Source organism: Mustelus asterias, chromosome 1, assembly GCF_964213995.1.
Source record: "Mustelus asterias chromosome 1, sMusAst1.hap1.1, whole genome shotgun sequence".
Taxonomy (NCBI): Eukaryota; Metazoa; Chordata; class Chondrichthyes; order Carcharhiniformes; family Triakidae; genus Mustelus; species Mustelus asterias.
The window spans coordinates 20,744,349-20,758,340 of NC_135801.1; the positions used below are offsets into that span (position 1 = coordinate 20,744,349).

General features: G+C 54.5%; 1 protein-coding gene across 2 annotated transcripts in view; it reads left to right on the forward strand.

Annotated features, from left to right (window-relative positions):
• Nucleotides 1–499: 499 nt before the first annotated feature.
• LOC144492207 (TBC1 domain family member 14-like) overlaps nucleotides 500–13,992 on the forward strand; it is an 82,659-nt gene continuing 69,166 nt past the window's right edge. Inside the window, exons 1-2 of one of the 2 annotated variants that reach the window (XM_078210219.1) lie at nucleotides 500–767; nucleotides 11,275–12,004. In XM_078210219.1, coding sequence (XP_078066345.1) covers nucleotides 620–767; nucleotides 11,275–12,004 — 878 coding nt within the window. In that variant the 5' untranslated portion in view covers nucleotides 500–619. Of the gene's footprint in view, nucleotides 768–10,279; nucleotides 10,359–11,274; nucleotides 12,005–13,992 lie in introns of those variants that run through there. The other variant, XM_078210220.1, reaches the window with a different exon arrangement.

The following is a 13,992-nucleotide window of genomic DNA, read 5'->3' on the forward strand; positions in this document are numbered from 1 at the left end:
TGAAAGCCTACTTGTGACTGATAAATAAACTTTAAAAGGAAGCGAGCTCAGGGAGTGGGTTGGGTTGGGGGGGGGGGAATTAGAGGGTCTGGCCAAGTGGGCCAGTGGGAGGGAGAAAATGGAGAAGCAATTGCTCAGATGGTCTCCACATCAGTGAAGAGAAATAATAACATTGCAGACTAAAGGCAGGGGAGTGGGACTATTGCTATTGCAGAGCTGGCATAGGCACAACAGGCCGAATGGCCTCCTCCTTTCCTGCAACAATTTTATGATTCGAAAAACACAATGGTCAATGATCCAGTACACAAAGCGCATGCGCATTACCCCAGTACACAAAGCGCATGCGCATTGCCCCAATACGCGCGCATGCGCATCTCCCAAAAGTTCCCATCTTGTTTCAGCGAGCCCAACTCAGTGCGCACGCGCATTTTCCGCCACCCGTTCGATTGCTTCAGTCTGAATCAGTGAACGGACTCGATGATCGATTGATTGTTCTGTTGCCGTGACGTCAGCGTGTTTCAGCATGGCGGACGCAAACGCAGGGCCGGAAGGAAAGTTCCGGAAAGCGGCTCAGAGCTGAGCCACCCCCCCAGCCCGCCGGAGTCCAGCCCCCAGGCCCATGGAAGGTCGCTCCCAGGATGGGCCGGGACCCGAGCAACTAAACGCCGTCCCCGGCAGAGTCCAGCCGCCCGGGACGCGGGTAAATGGAGAGTCGAGCGATGCTCCGTATCCGTGCCGGAGGCTCCGGCTCCCGGTCCAGGGGGCAGGTGAGAACTCGGACCCGCCGGCACCTTCCCGGGGCAGTGAGGGCGCTGCGCCTCAGTGGAGTCAGTTCACCGGCAAACTGTCCACCACTACCCCCCCCCCCTCCTCCCCCCATCCCCCCCCCTCCCCCATCCCCCCCCCTCCCCCATCCCCCCCCCCTCCCCCATCCCCCCCCGCGCACCCCCATCACCCCCCCCCGCACACCCCCATCACCCCCCCCCCGCACACCCCCATCACCCCCCCCCCCGCACACCCCCATCACCCCCCCCCCGCACACCCCCATCACCACCCCCCCCGCACACACCCATCACCCCCCCCGCACCCCCCCATCATCCCCCCCCGCACACCCCCATCACCCCCCCCCCGCACACCCCCATCACCCCCCCCCCCCCCGCACACCCCCATCTCCCCCCCCCCCCGCACACCCCCATCTCCCCCCCCCCCCCCCCCGCACACCCCCATCTCCCCCCCCCCGCACACCCCCATCTCCCCCCCCCGCACACCCCCCTCCCCCCCCCGCACACCCCCATCTCCCCCCCCGCACACCCCCATCTCCCCCCCCGCACACCCCCATCTCCCCCCCCGCACACCCCCATCTCCCCCCCCCGCACACCCCCATCTCCCCCCCCGCACACCCCCATCTCCCCCCCCGCACACCCCCATCTCCCCCCCCCCGCACACCCCCATCTCCCCCCCCCGCACACCCCCGTCTCCCCCCCCCGCACACCCCCATCTCCCCCCCCCCCGCACACCCCCATCTCCCCCCCCGCACACCCCCATCTCCCCCCCCGCACACCCCCATCTCCCCCCCCCGCACACCCCCATCTCCCCCCCCCGCACACCCCCGTCTCCCCCCCGCACACCCCCGTCTCCCCCCCCGCACACCCCCGTCTCCCCCCCCGCACACCCCCGTCTCCCCCCCCGCACACCCCCGTCTCCCCCCCCGCACACCCCCGTCTCCCCCCCCGCACACCCCCGTCTCTCCCCCCGCACACCACCCCCGTCTCTCCCCCGCACACCACCCCCATCTCTCTCCCCCCGCACACCCCCATCTCTCTCCCCCCGCACACCCCCGTCTCTCCCCCGCACACCCCCGTCTCTCCCCCCGCACACCCCCCGTCTCTCCCCCCGCACACCCCCGTCTCTCCCCCCGCACACCCCCGTCTCTCCCCCCGCACACCCCCGTCTCTCCCCCCGCACACCCCCGTCTCTCCCCCCGCACACCCCCGTCTCTCCCCCGCACACCCCCGTCTCTCCCCCCGCACACCCCCGTCTCTCCCCCCGCACACCCCCGTCTCTCCCCCCGCACACCCCCGTCTCTCCCCCCGCACACCCCCGTCTCTCCCCCCGCACACCCCCGTCTCTCCCCCCCGCACACCCCCGTCTCTCCCCCCGCACACCCCCGTCTCTCCCCCCGCACACCCCCGTCTCTCCCCCCGCACACCCCCGTCTCTCCCCCCGCACACCCCCGTCTCTCCCCCCGCACACCCCCGTCTCTCCCCCCGCACACCCCCGTCTCTCCCCCCGCACACCCCCGTCTCTCCCCCCGCACACCCCCGTCTCTCCCCCCGCACACCCCCGTCTCTCCCCCCGCACACCCCCGTCTCTCCCCCCGCACACCCCCGTCTCTCCCCCCGCACACCCCCGTCTCTCCCCCCGCACACCCCCGTCTCTCCCCCCGCACACCCCCGTCTCTCCCCCCGCACACCCCCGTCTCTCCCCCCGCACACCCCCGTCTCTCCCCCGCACACCCCCGTCTCTCCCCCCGCACACCCCCGTCTCTCCCCCCGCACACCCCCGTCTCTCCCCCCGCACACCCCCGTCTCTCCCCCGCACACCCCCGTCTCTCCCCCCGCACACCCCCGTCTCTCCCCCCGCACACCCCCGTCTCTCCCCCCGCACACCCCCGTCTCTCCCCCCGCACACCCCCGTCTCTCCCCCCGCACACCCCCGTCTCTCCCCCCGCACACCCCCGTCTCTCCCCCCGCACACCCCCGTCTCTCCCCCCGCACACCCCCGTCTCTCCCCCCGCACACCCCCGTCTCTCCCCCCGCACACCCCCGTCTCTCCCCCCGCACACCCCCGTCTCTCCCCCCGCACACCCCCGTCTCTCCCCCCGCACACCCCCGTCTCTCCCCCCGCACACCCCCGTCTCTCCCCCCGCACACCCCCGTCTCTCCCCCCGCACACCCCCGTCTCTCCCCCCGCACACCCCCCGTCTCTCCCCCCGCACACCCCCGTCTCTCCCCCCGCACACCCCCGTCTCTCCCCCCGCACACCCCCGTCTCTCCCCCCGCACACCCCCGTCTCTCCCCCCGCACACCCCCGTCTCTCCCCCCGCACACCCCCGTCTCTCCCCCCGCACACCCCCGTCTCTCCCCCCGCACACCCCCGTCTCTCCCCCCGCACACCCCGTCTCTCCCCCCGCACACCCCCGTCTCTCCCCCCGCACACCCCCGTCTCTCCCCCCGCACACCCCCGTCTCTCCCCCCGCACACCCCCGTCTCTCCCCCCGCACACCCCCGTCTCTCCCCCCGCACACCCCCGTCTCTCCCCCCGCACACCCCCGTCTCTCCCCCCGCACACCCCCGTCTCTCCCCCCGCACACCCCCGTCTCTCCCCCCGCACACCCCCGTCTCTCCCCCCGCACACCCCCGTCTCTCCCCCCGCACACCCCCGTCTCTCCCCCCGCACACCCCCGTCTCTCCCCCCGCACACCCCCGTCTCTCCCCCCGCACACCCCCGTCTCTCCCCCCGCACACCCCCGTCTCTCCCCCCGCACACCCCCGTCTCTCCCCCCGCACACCCCCGTCTCTCCCCCCGCACACCCCCGTCTCTCCCCCCGCACACCCCCGTCTCTCCCCCCGCACACCCCCGTCTCTCCCCCCGCACACCCCCGTCTCTCCCCCCGCACACCCCCGTCTCTCCCCCCGCACACCCCCGTCTCTCCCCCCGCACACCCCCGTCTCTCCCCCCGCACACCCCCGTCTCTCCCCCCGCACACCCCCGTCTCTCCCCCCGCACACCCCCGTCTCTCCCCCCGCACACCCCCGTCTCTCCCCCCGCACACCCCCGTCTCTCCCCCCGCACACCCCCGTCTCTCCCCCCGCACACCCCCGTCTCTCCCCCCGCACACCCCCGTCTCTCCCCCCGCACACCCCCGTCTCTCCCCCCGCACACCCCCGTCTCTCCCCCCGCACACCCCCGTCTCTCCCCCCGCACACCCCCGTCTCTCCCCCCGCACACCCCCGTCTCTCCCCCCGCACACCCCCGTCTCTCCCCCCGCACACCCCCGTCTCTCCCCCCGCACACCCCCGTCTCTCCCCCCGCACACCCCCGTCTCTCCCCCCGCACACCCCCGTCTCTCCCCCCGCACACCCCCGTCTCTCCCCCCGCACACCCCCGTCTCTCCCCCCGCACACCCCCGTCTCTCCCCCCGCACACCCCCGTCTCTCCCCCCGCACACCCCCGTCTCTCCCCCCGCACACCCCCGTCTCTCCCCCCGCACACCCCCGTCTCTACCCCCGCACACCCCCGTCTCTCCCCCCGCACACCCCCGTCTCTCCCCCCGCACACCCCCGTCTCTCCCCCCGCACACCCCCGTCTCTCCCCCCGCACACCCCCGTCTCTCCCCCCGCACACCCCCGTCTCTCCCCCCGCACACCCCCGTCTCTCCCCCCGCACACCCCCGTCTCTCCCCCCGCACACCCCCGTCTCTCCCCCCGCACACCCCCGTCTCTCCCCCCGCACACCCCCGTCTCTCCCCCCGCACACCCCCGTCTCTACCCCCGCACACCCCCGTCTCTACCCCCGCACACCCCCGTCTCTACCCCCGCACACCCCCGTCTCTCTTCCCCTCCCCCCCCCGCACACCCCCGTCTCTCTTCCCCCCCCCCCCCCGCACACCCCCGTCTCTCTTCCCCCCCCCCCCCGCACACCCCCGTCTCTCTTCCCCCCCCCCCGCACACCCCCGTCTCTCTTCCCCCCCCCCCCCCGCACACCCCCGTCTCTCTTCCCCCCCCCCGCACACCCCCGACTCTCTTCCCCCCCCCCACACACCCCCATCTCTCTTCCCCCCCCCCCAAGTCTCTTCCCCCCCCCCCCCCGCACACCCCCATCTCCCTTCCCCCCCCCGCACACCCCCATCTCCCTTCCCCCCCCCCCCCGCACACCCCCATCTCCCTTCCCCCCCCCCCCCGCACACCCCCATCTCCCTTCCCCCCCCCGCACACCCCCATCTCCCCCCCCGCACTCCCCCATCTCTCTTCCCCCCCCCCCCGCACACCCCCATCTCTCTTCCCCCCCCCCGCACACCGCCATCTCTCTTCCCCCCCCCCGCACACCCCCATCCCTCTTCCCCCCCCCCCCCGCACACCCCCATCCCTCTTCCCCCCCCCCGCACACCCCCATCCCTCTTCCCCCCCCCCCCCGCACACCCCCATCGTTTTTCCCCCACACTCCCATCCTCTCCCCCCCCCCGCACACCCCCATCCCTCTTCCCCCCCCCCCGCACACCCCCATCCCTCTTCTCCCCCCCCCCCCCCGCACACCCCCATCCCTCTTCCCCCCCCCCCTACACACCCCCATCCCTCTTCCCCCCGCACACCCCCATCTCTCAAGTATCTGCAGTTTTTGCTAATACCATACTCTAAATAGGTCGACAAGAATTTAATAGTTTGGTTTTTATGGTTCCATAAACATTTGCTTCAATCAGAAATTCTGTTTTTTTAATAAATAGTTTGGTAGTATATGTGGTTAAACAGCATATGCTATTAAGATCCATGGTTTGACTTTAGTTTGTCATGAATAAATTGAAGTGGCCACTTAATAGTCGGAGCTCAGAATATTTGCAAGCAAGGCAATTAGACTGTCTCACATTTGCTCTCATTCTAGCCTATTGCACTGGAATTGCATGTGAGAGAGTTTTGAAAGGGACAAATTTACATGTCTGCAGGGATTACCACCCTTGTCTCATGAGTCAGATAGTTGTGGATTCATGTCCCATCCCAGGGTCTTGTACACTTTTTTTCAATCAAAAGAGCCAACTCAAATTAAGCCCAATCATGGTCCCCACATGACGGACAAATAAGTTCCAAGCTGACAAAACAAAATCAAATAAGATCAAAACTGACAGGATGAGGCATTGCTCCCTCTCCCGGGCTTGCTCTAATGCTTCATCTTAGCCAAAAGGCCGAGATGGCTTTGAAAATTGCATCAGGTAAAGCCTCAATTTAACCTTTTGGCTATTTACTCAACCCTAGTTTAGGCAAACCACAATTGCAGGCATCAGCACACCCCTAATCAAAAAGATCTGATCAAAAAGAAAAGAGGCGTACGTTAGGTCCAGGCAACTGAAAACAGATGGAGCTCTGGAGGAATACAGAGAGAGTAGGAAAGAACTCAAACGGGGAGTTAGAAGGGCAAAAAGAGGTCACAAAATGTTCTTGGCAGACAGGAGAATCCTAAGGCATTTTATTCATATGTTAGGAACAAAAGAGTTGTCAGGGAAAAAGTCGGACCTTTCAGGGACAAAGGAGGGGAATTATGCTTCGAATCCAAGGGAATAGGGGAGATCCTAAATGAATACTTTGCATCGGTATTCACAAAGGAGAGGGACTTGTTGACTGGGAGTGTCTCAGAGGGAGGTGTTGACCCGTTAGAGAGAATCTCCATTACAAGGGAGGAAGTGTTAGGTTTTTTAGGTAACATTAAAACTGACAAATCCCCAGAGCCTGATGGCACCTATCCTAGACTGCTCAGGGAGACAAGAAATGTAATTGCTGGGCCTCTGACGGAAATCTTTGTCTCTTCATTGGACACAGGTGAGGTCCCTGAGGATTGGAGGATCGCGAATGTGGTACCACTATTTAAGAAGGGTAGTAGGGATAACCCGGGTAATTATAGGCCAGTGAGCTTGACGTCCATGGTAGGGAAGTTGTTGGAGAGGATTCTTGGAGACAGGATGTATGCGCATTTAGAATGGAACAATCTCATTCGTGACAGACAGCGTGGTTTTGTAAGAGGGAGGTCGTGCCTTACAAATTTGGTCGAGTTTTTTGAGGAAGTGACAAAAACAGTTGACGAAGGAAGGGCCGTGGATGTCGTCTGTATGGATTTCAGTAAGGCATTTGACAAAGTCCCTCATGGCAGGTTGGTTAAGAAGGTTAAGGCTCATGGGATACAAGGAGAGGTGGCTAGATGGGTAGAGAACTGGCTTGGCCACAGGAGACAGAGGGTAGCAGTCGAAGGGTGGAGGTCTGTGACCAGTGGTGTTCCGCAGGGCTCTGTACTGGGACCTCTGCTATTTGTGATATATATAAATGATTTGGAAGAAGGTGTAACTGGTGTTATCAGCAAGTTTGCGGATGACACGAAGATGGCTGGACTTGCGGATAGCGATGAACATTGTCGGACAATACAGGATATAGTTAGGCTGGAAAATTGGGTGGAGAAATGGCAGATGGAATTTAATCCAGATGAATGCGAAGTGATGCATTTTGGAAGAACTAATGTAGGGGGGAGTTATACAATAAATGGCAGAGCCATCAAGAGTATAGAAACCTAGGTGTGCAAGTCCACAAATCCTTGAAGGTGGCAGCACAGGTGGAGAAGGTGGTGAAGAAGGCATATGGTATGCTTGCCTTTATAGGACGGGGTATAGAGTATAAAAGCTGGAGTCTGATGTTGCAGCTGTACAGAACGCTGGTTAGGCCACATTTGGAGTACTGCATCCAGTCCTGGTCGCCGCACTACCAGAAGGACGTGTGGAGGCTTTAGAGAGAGTGCAGAGAAGGTTTACCAGGATGTTGCCTGGTATGGAGGGTCTTAGCTATGAGGAGAGATTGGGTAAACTGGGGTTGTTCTCCCTGGAAAGACGGAGAATGAGGGGAGACCTAATAGGAGACCTAATAGAGGTGTACAAAATTATGAAGGGTATAGGTAGGGTGAACAGTGGGAAGCTTTTTCCCAGGTCAGAGGTGACGATCACGAGGGGTCACGGGCTCAAGGTGAGACGGGCGAGGTATAACCCAGATATTAGAGGGACGTTTTTTACACAGAGAGTGGTGGGGGCCTGGAATGCGCTGCCAAGTAGGGTGGTGGAGGAAGACACGCTAGCATCGTTTAAGACTTACCTGGATAGTCACATGAGCAGTCTGGGAATGGAGGGATACAAACGAATGGTCTAGTTGGACCAATGAGAAGCACAGGCTTGGAGGGCCGAAGGGCCTGTTTCCTGTGCTGTACTGTTCTTTGTTCTAAGTGCAATGGGCTAGCCTCATTTCCTGCCTGATCATGGTTTCACCCCTGCCAGGGGGCTGACGCTCAGTGGTACTGTGCTTTGTGTAAATTGGTTGTTGTGTTTCCTACATTGCCGCAATGACCACTTCAAAAATGATTAATTGGCTATAAAGTGATTTGGGATGTCCTGAGACAACGCTAGATATATACAACGCCCTTTTTATCCTTTTGGCTGTGATTGTCTAGTGTCTGTTTCCAATCCCTATCCTCCTGACACTCCCCATTAAGATTCCTTGGATAATGGTGACTTGACTGAGAAGTCATGGAAGGAAAGTGCTTGTCATATCAATAGAACCGTACCCCAGCAATAACTTAATTGCTTCAGGCAATTGGGGTGCAGTGCTTAACTACCCTCTGTCACCTGCTTCCTTCACTTTTTTCAAAGAAGGAATCTTGGCCAAATGGTTATTTGATGGATTTCTTTTGGAACATGGCTTTTGAGTACTGTTAAGGTGATTCACTGACGTTTCATATGACTGATGAATCAATCTATTTTTAAAAAAAATGTGGCTTTAGACACAGGTGAAGAAAGTGGTTTTAGTACTTGATTACTGAGAAAACTAAGCTAACCTCTGCTGTGGTATGTGAGAGTTGTGGTTTTTATACAGTTCAATTCTGTTTGTTTATCTCAACCGAATGATGGTTCCTCTCTTTAAAGCTCCACCCCTCCCGACATTTAGTTGGTGAATTTGCTATTTTGCAAATTCAGATGCACACATGAAAGTGGCAATTATACAATCTAATTTGTCTGAATTTAAATTAATTTCGATATCGTTATGTGATGCCTGGAAGAGGAAGTCTTGCCCTACTTCAGTAAGTGCAGAGTCAAAATTACTTTGCACTGGCACTAAATTTGTATAAATGTTCTCAGAAACATTGGGGGCAGTGGGGGTCTCTTATACTTCTTTGTCTGTACATGTTAATTTACTTTAAAAATAATTCCTCATATCTTAACCATTGAACGAATCATAGCTTAACCATCCGAAAACTTTAGTCAAGTAACAAATTTCAAAGAACCATAACAAAAGTAAGTGAATGATGGCATAGTAGTAGAAACATAGAAAATAGAAGCAGGAGTAGGACATTTGGCCCTTCGAGCCTGCTTCGCCATTCATTGTGATCATGGCTGATATTCAATATTCTGATCATCCCCCCCCCCCCCCCCCCCATATCCCTTTAGCCCCAAGAGTTCTGTTATTGAACTGGTAATCCAGAGACCCAGACTAATGCCCCACCAGAGGAAATGTTCCTCAGATTTGCCTTAAAAAAAACAATATGACCAGTCTCGTATCCATCCCAGGAAACACCTTTCCATCCCACAGATTTTATAAATTAGCTTTCAATGTGAGAGATCGTTGGAAAGGTTTCTGAAAATCCCTGTACACTATGTTAATTGGGCAACCTCTGTTCACTAATCTAGAGACCTCTTCAAAAAAAACTGGGTTAGTGGAACATGACCTACTCTTCGAGAAGTTATGCTCAGGGTCTTTTTTTCTGGGTGGTCGTAGAATCCCTGCAGTGCAGAAGGAGGCCATTTGGCCCATTGAGTTGGCACTGACTCTCCGAAAGAGCATCTTACCCAGGCCCACCCCATCCTCACAACCTCGAGCATTCACCATGGCTAACCCATGCAACCCACACATTTTTGCACACTAAAGGGCAATACAGCATGGCCAATCTACTTAACCTGCACATCTTTGGGAGGAAAGCAGAGGAAACCCAGGCAGACACAGGGAGAATATATGAACTCCACGCAGACAGTCACTCAAGGTTGGAATCGAACCTGGGTACCTGGCATGTGAGGCAGCAGTGCTAACCACTGTGCCATCATCATCGAGTATTTCAGGTTATCTACCAGCTTTCCTCTTGTCCTAGACAAGTTTATTGGCCTACGAATTCCCAGTTCTGATTTTTTGCCATTTTTGTCATTGATACATTCAAATCTTATCAGTCGATGGAAACCAGCCCTGACTCCACTGAACTGCTAAATATTTAAGCAAGGAGCTCTCTTAGTAAATCTGTTTAATTTGAGAATGCCTTATTCTTTCAGAGATTAGATCCGCATCCACTTCGACATTGAGAAATATAGGGTCTGCTCTATTTTGTGTTAATGACGTCTAAGGAGAGTGTCAGTAATGACTGGTGCAAAGTAGCTATTTAAAGGCTGTGTTTCCTTGTCATTGAAGCACAGTTCTTATTGAGAGGGCCAGGAAATAGTAGTCACAAGATTAACTTCCTCGTTGATAGATGTGAAAATGGAAGAAGTAATTTGCAGTTGAGACCGAGAGCACAGGGTAAGAGAAATAGCCTGTTTAGATATTAACCGCATTTTTAAATGTTTAACAAGTTGAATAAAAATTCCAGTGGTTGACTTGATACTGATGAGCAAGAACAACTTAAAGCTATTTCTGTGCCACTTATAAACAAAAATCATGTTGGCACCAGTCATCTGTTTAAGCCTTCTGAAAAATGATGCTTTTGGCTCATTATTGTGCTCACCGTTGTGTACCATTGCTGGGGAAATGGAACATGTTTCTACTTCCCACATCCAGTCTCAGAATTGAGCATTCCTCAATAAGCATCCTTGGCGTGATACAAAGCATAGCTTCCTTTGGTTTGCGTTTGCTGTGGACTTTCTTAGTTTTGCATGCTGCACTTTTATCAGTCTTATTCAAATTTTAACAGTTTTGCATTGGGGACACATCTAGCAAGCACTGCATTTAGACATTTTCAGCAGATTTCATGTAAAATTATGATCACAGAAGATTTTTTTTGCCATTAATATGGATTGGATTTAAAAGAACTGGCATGCTACGCTAACATGCTATGTGGTTCAGCCCACTTGTCTTAAATTAAATGTCTTTTCTTTCTCTATATTGCAATTTAATAACTATCAAAATAATAGGAATCCCATGCTGATCTGTAATGAATGTCAATTTTGGTAGTGTTGATATTTGGTTCTAACTAGATAGTAACATATTCTCTGAAGGAAATATGTCAAACATTTTCGCAGTTTAGCAGCTTGACTCAAAAACAACATTTTTGAAATAGTTATTTTTTTAAAATTTGGTATGAAAAGCTGTTTTTACGATCTTTGTTTATAGGGTTACCATAGCTGTTAATTGTGTGCCTTTGTAGCATTGTCTTTAATGCTTATAACCTCTTTTTATACCTCAGTTTATTATTTCAAAATGTTGGTTTTTATTTTAGGTACATACAGCAACCCACCTAAGATACTGGAGGACAGAATTTGCACGGACTTCATGACCCCTGCTGGACAGTGTGTCAATAATTGTGAAGTTGTGAATTTTCAAAACTGTGAAGTGAAGGCAATGTGGTCCTTATCTGTACCAAAATACAAGCACAATTTGCACTGCTCTAGGTATGAAGACAGTAATAGCCTTAATTCTGAGGACTCGGGCATTCCCACATTAGAAATTGGAAATCCAGAACCCATCCATTGTGGTGTGTTAAATGTCAGAACAAACAATACCGATTCATCCCAAACAACTGGATTGACGCAAGATAAACTTGGACAAGGTTCGGGTAGTCTCCCACCTGGCATGTGTTCACCAGCTATTCGTATTGAGACTGACAATGCATTGCGAAAATCTTCAACATTTCCTCGATCTGGTTATGATAATGTGAAGCTTTACAGTCCATCAAGCAGAGCAGTAAACAAGGCTGATGATATATCTGTAAGCAGTATTTCAAGTCTCAGCACAGAACTGTCCACAACCCTGTCTGTTAGCAACGAGGATATTCTAGATAGTTTAGTTACCAGTAACTCGAGTGCAATTGTAAATCTGGAAACAGATGAAGCACAGTTTACTGACATCAGTCTAAATTCTTCGCGAGACAGCTACAATCAAGCTGACAACCCTTCAGAGCAAGAGACCAAATACAAAAAACTGGGCACACTTGCCAGCTTTTTTACCAGGTAAAGCCCACTCCCAATTAATTGTTTTTTAAACTTACTGTTTTTCTGAAAGCAGAGAAGGAAGGGTGGGGCTGGAATGTTTGCTGTGGTTATTTTTGTGTGGTAACTTAGTTGACCTGAGGTTACTGGTCTGCCTTCCTGAACTGTTGCAGTTTGCGTTGTGAAGGTGTGTCCACAAAGCTGCTTTTTATTCGTAAATAATATGTAATATATTATAGATTTGCTTTTGTATTCATGTTTTATTCTTTTATGGGATATGAGTGTCACTGGTGTGGCCAGCATTTATTTTTCATGCTGAATTCCTCTCGAGAAGGTGCTACCTTGAACCTCTGCAGTCCACGTGGTACAGTAACACCCACTGTGTTGTCAGGAAGGGGGTTGCAGGTTTTTGACCCAGTGGCAGTGAAGGAATTGCGATGTAGTCCAAGTCAAGGTAATGTGCAGTTTGGAGGGGGACTTGCAGGTGCTGGTGTTGCCATGCAGCTGTTGTCCTTGTTCTTCTCGGTGGTAGAGGTTGCAGGTTTGGAAGGGGCTGTCGAAGGAGGCTTGGTGAATTATATATGGTGTTGGTGGTGGATGGTGTGCCAGTCAAGCGGGCCTGCTATGTCCGGATGTGTCGAGCTCCTTGAATGCTGTTGGAGCTGCACTCATCCTGGCAATGGAGCATAATCCAGCACACTCCAGACGTGTGTCTGGTAGATGGTGGACAGGCTTTGGGAAATCAGGAGGTGGAGTCATTTGCTGCAGTATTCCCAACCTCTGGCCTGCTGTTCCAATTAAGTTTCTGGTAAATCGTAACCCCAGGATGTTAAAGGTGGGATATTCAAAGATGGCAATGCTCTCGTTAGGAGCATATGAACATGGGAACAGGAGTAGGCCATTCAGCCCATGAAGCCTGTTCCGCTGTTGAGATCCTGGCTGATCTATTGCCTAACTCTGTATACCTGCCTTTGGCCCATATCCCTTGATACCTTTGCTTAGCAAAAAATTATCTATCTCAGATTTAAGGATGGCAACTGATTGAGTATCAACTGCCATTTGTGGAAGAGAATTTCAAACGTCTATCACCCGTTGTGTGTAGAAATGCTTCCTAACATCTCTCCTGAATGGTCTGGTCCTAATTTTTAGACTATGCCTTCTAGTTCTAGAATCTCCAACCAGTGAAAATGGTTTATCTTTATCTACCCGCTTTTTCCTGTTAGTATCTTGAAGACTTCAATCAGATCACTACCTAGCCTTCTAAATTCTAGAGAAAAGAAGTCTAAATTGTATAATCTCTCCTCATAATTAAACTCCTGAAATTCCAGGGCCAGTATATCCTTCCTAAGGTGTGGTGCCCAGATCTGCTCACGGCACTGCAAGTGGGGTCAAACCAGAGTTTTATATAGCTGCAGCATAACATCTGGATCCTTGTATTCCAGTCCTCTAAAGGCCAACATTCCCTTTGCTGCCTTGATTATTTTCTGCACCTGTTTGTGGCATTCTATGCACCTGAACCCCCAAGTCTTTTTGGACATCTACTGTATTTAACTTCATACCATCTAGAAGGTGCCCTGATCTATCCTTTTTGGTCCAAAATGAATAACCTTGCGCTTGCTTAGATTGAAATCCATCTGCCACAGTTTTGTCTGTGCACCTAATTTATCAATATCCCTTTGTAATTGTGCGCTATCATCTACAGTGTCCACAATGCCACCTAACTTTGTGTCATCAGCAAATTTAGATATAAGACTTTCGATGCCATTATCCAAGTCATTAATAAATAATGTGAACAATTGAGGAGATGGTCAGTGTCTGGCACTAGTGTGGCACAAATGCCATTTATAGAATGTTCCAGGGTTTTGCCCAGCAGTGATGGAGTGGCAGTGTCTGTCCAAGTCAGGATGGATGGAAATGGTTGTGTTTCCGTGCACCCATTATGCTGAGATGTGGTGAAAATGGTTTTGGAGCTACTGCCAAAGAAGCCTGGTTGAGTTTCTGCAGTGCAC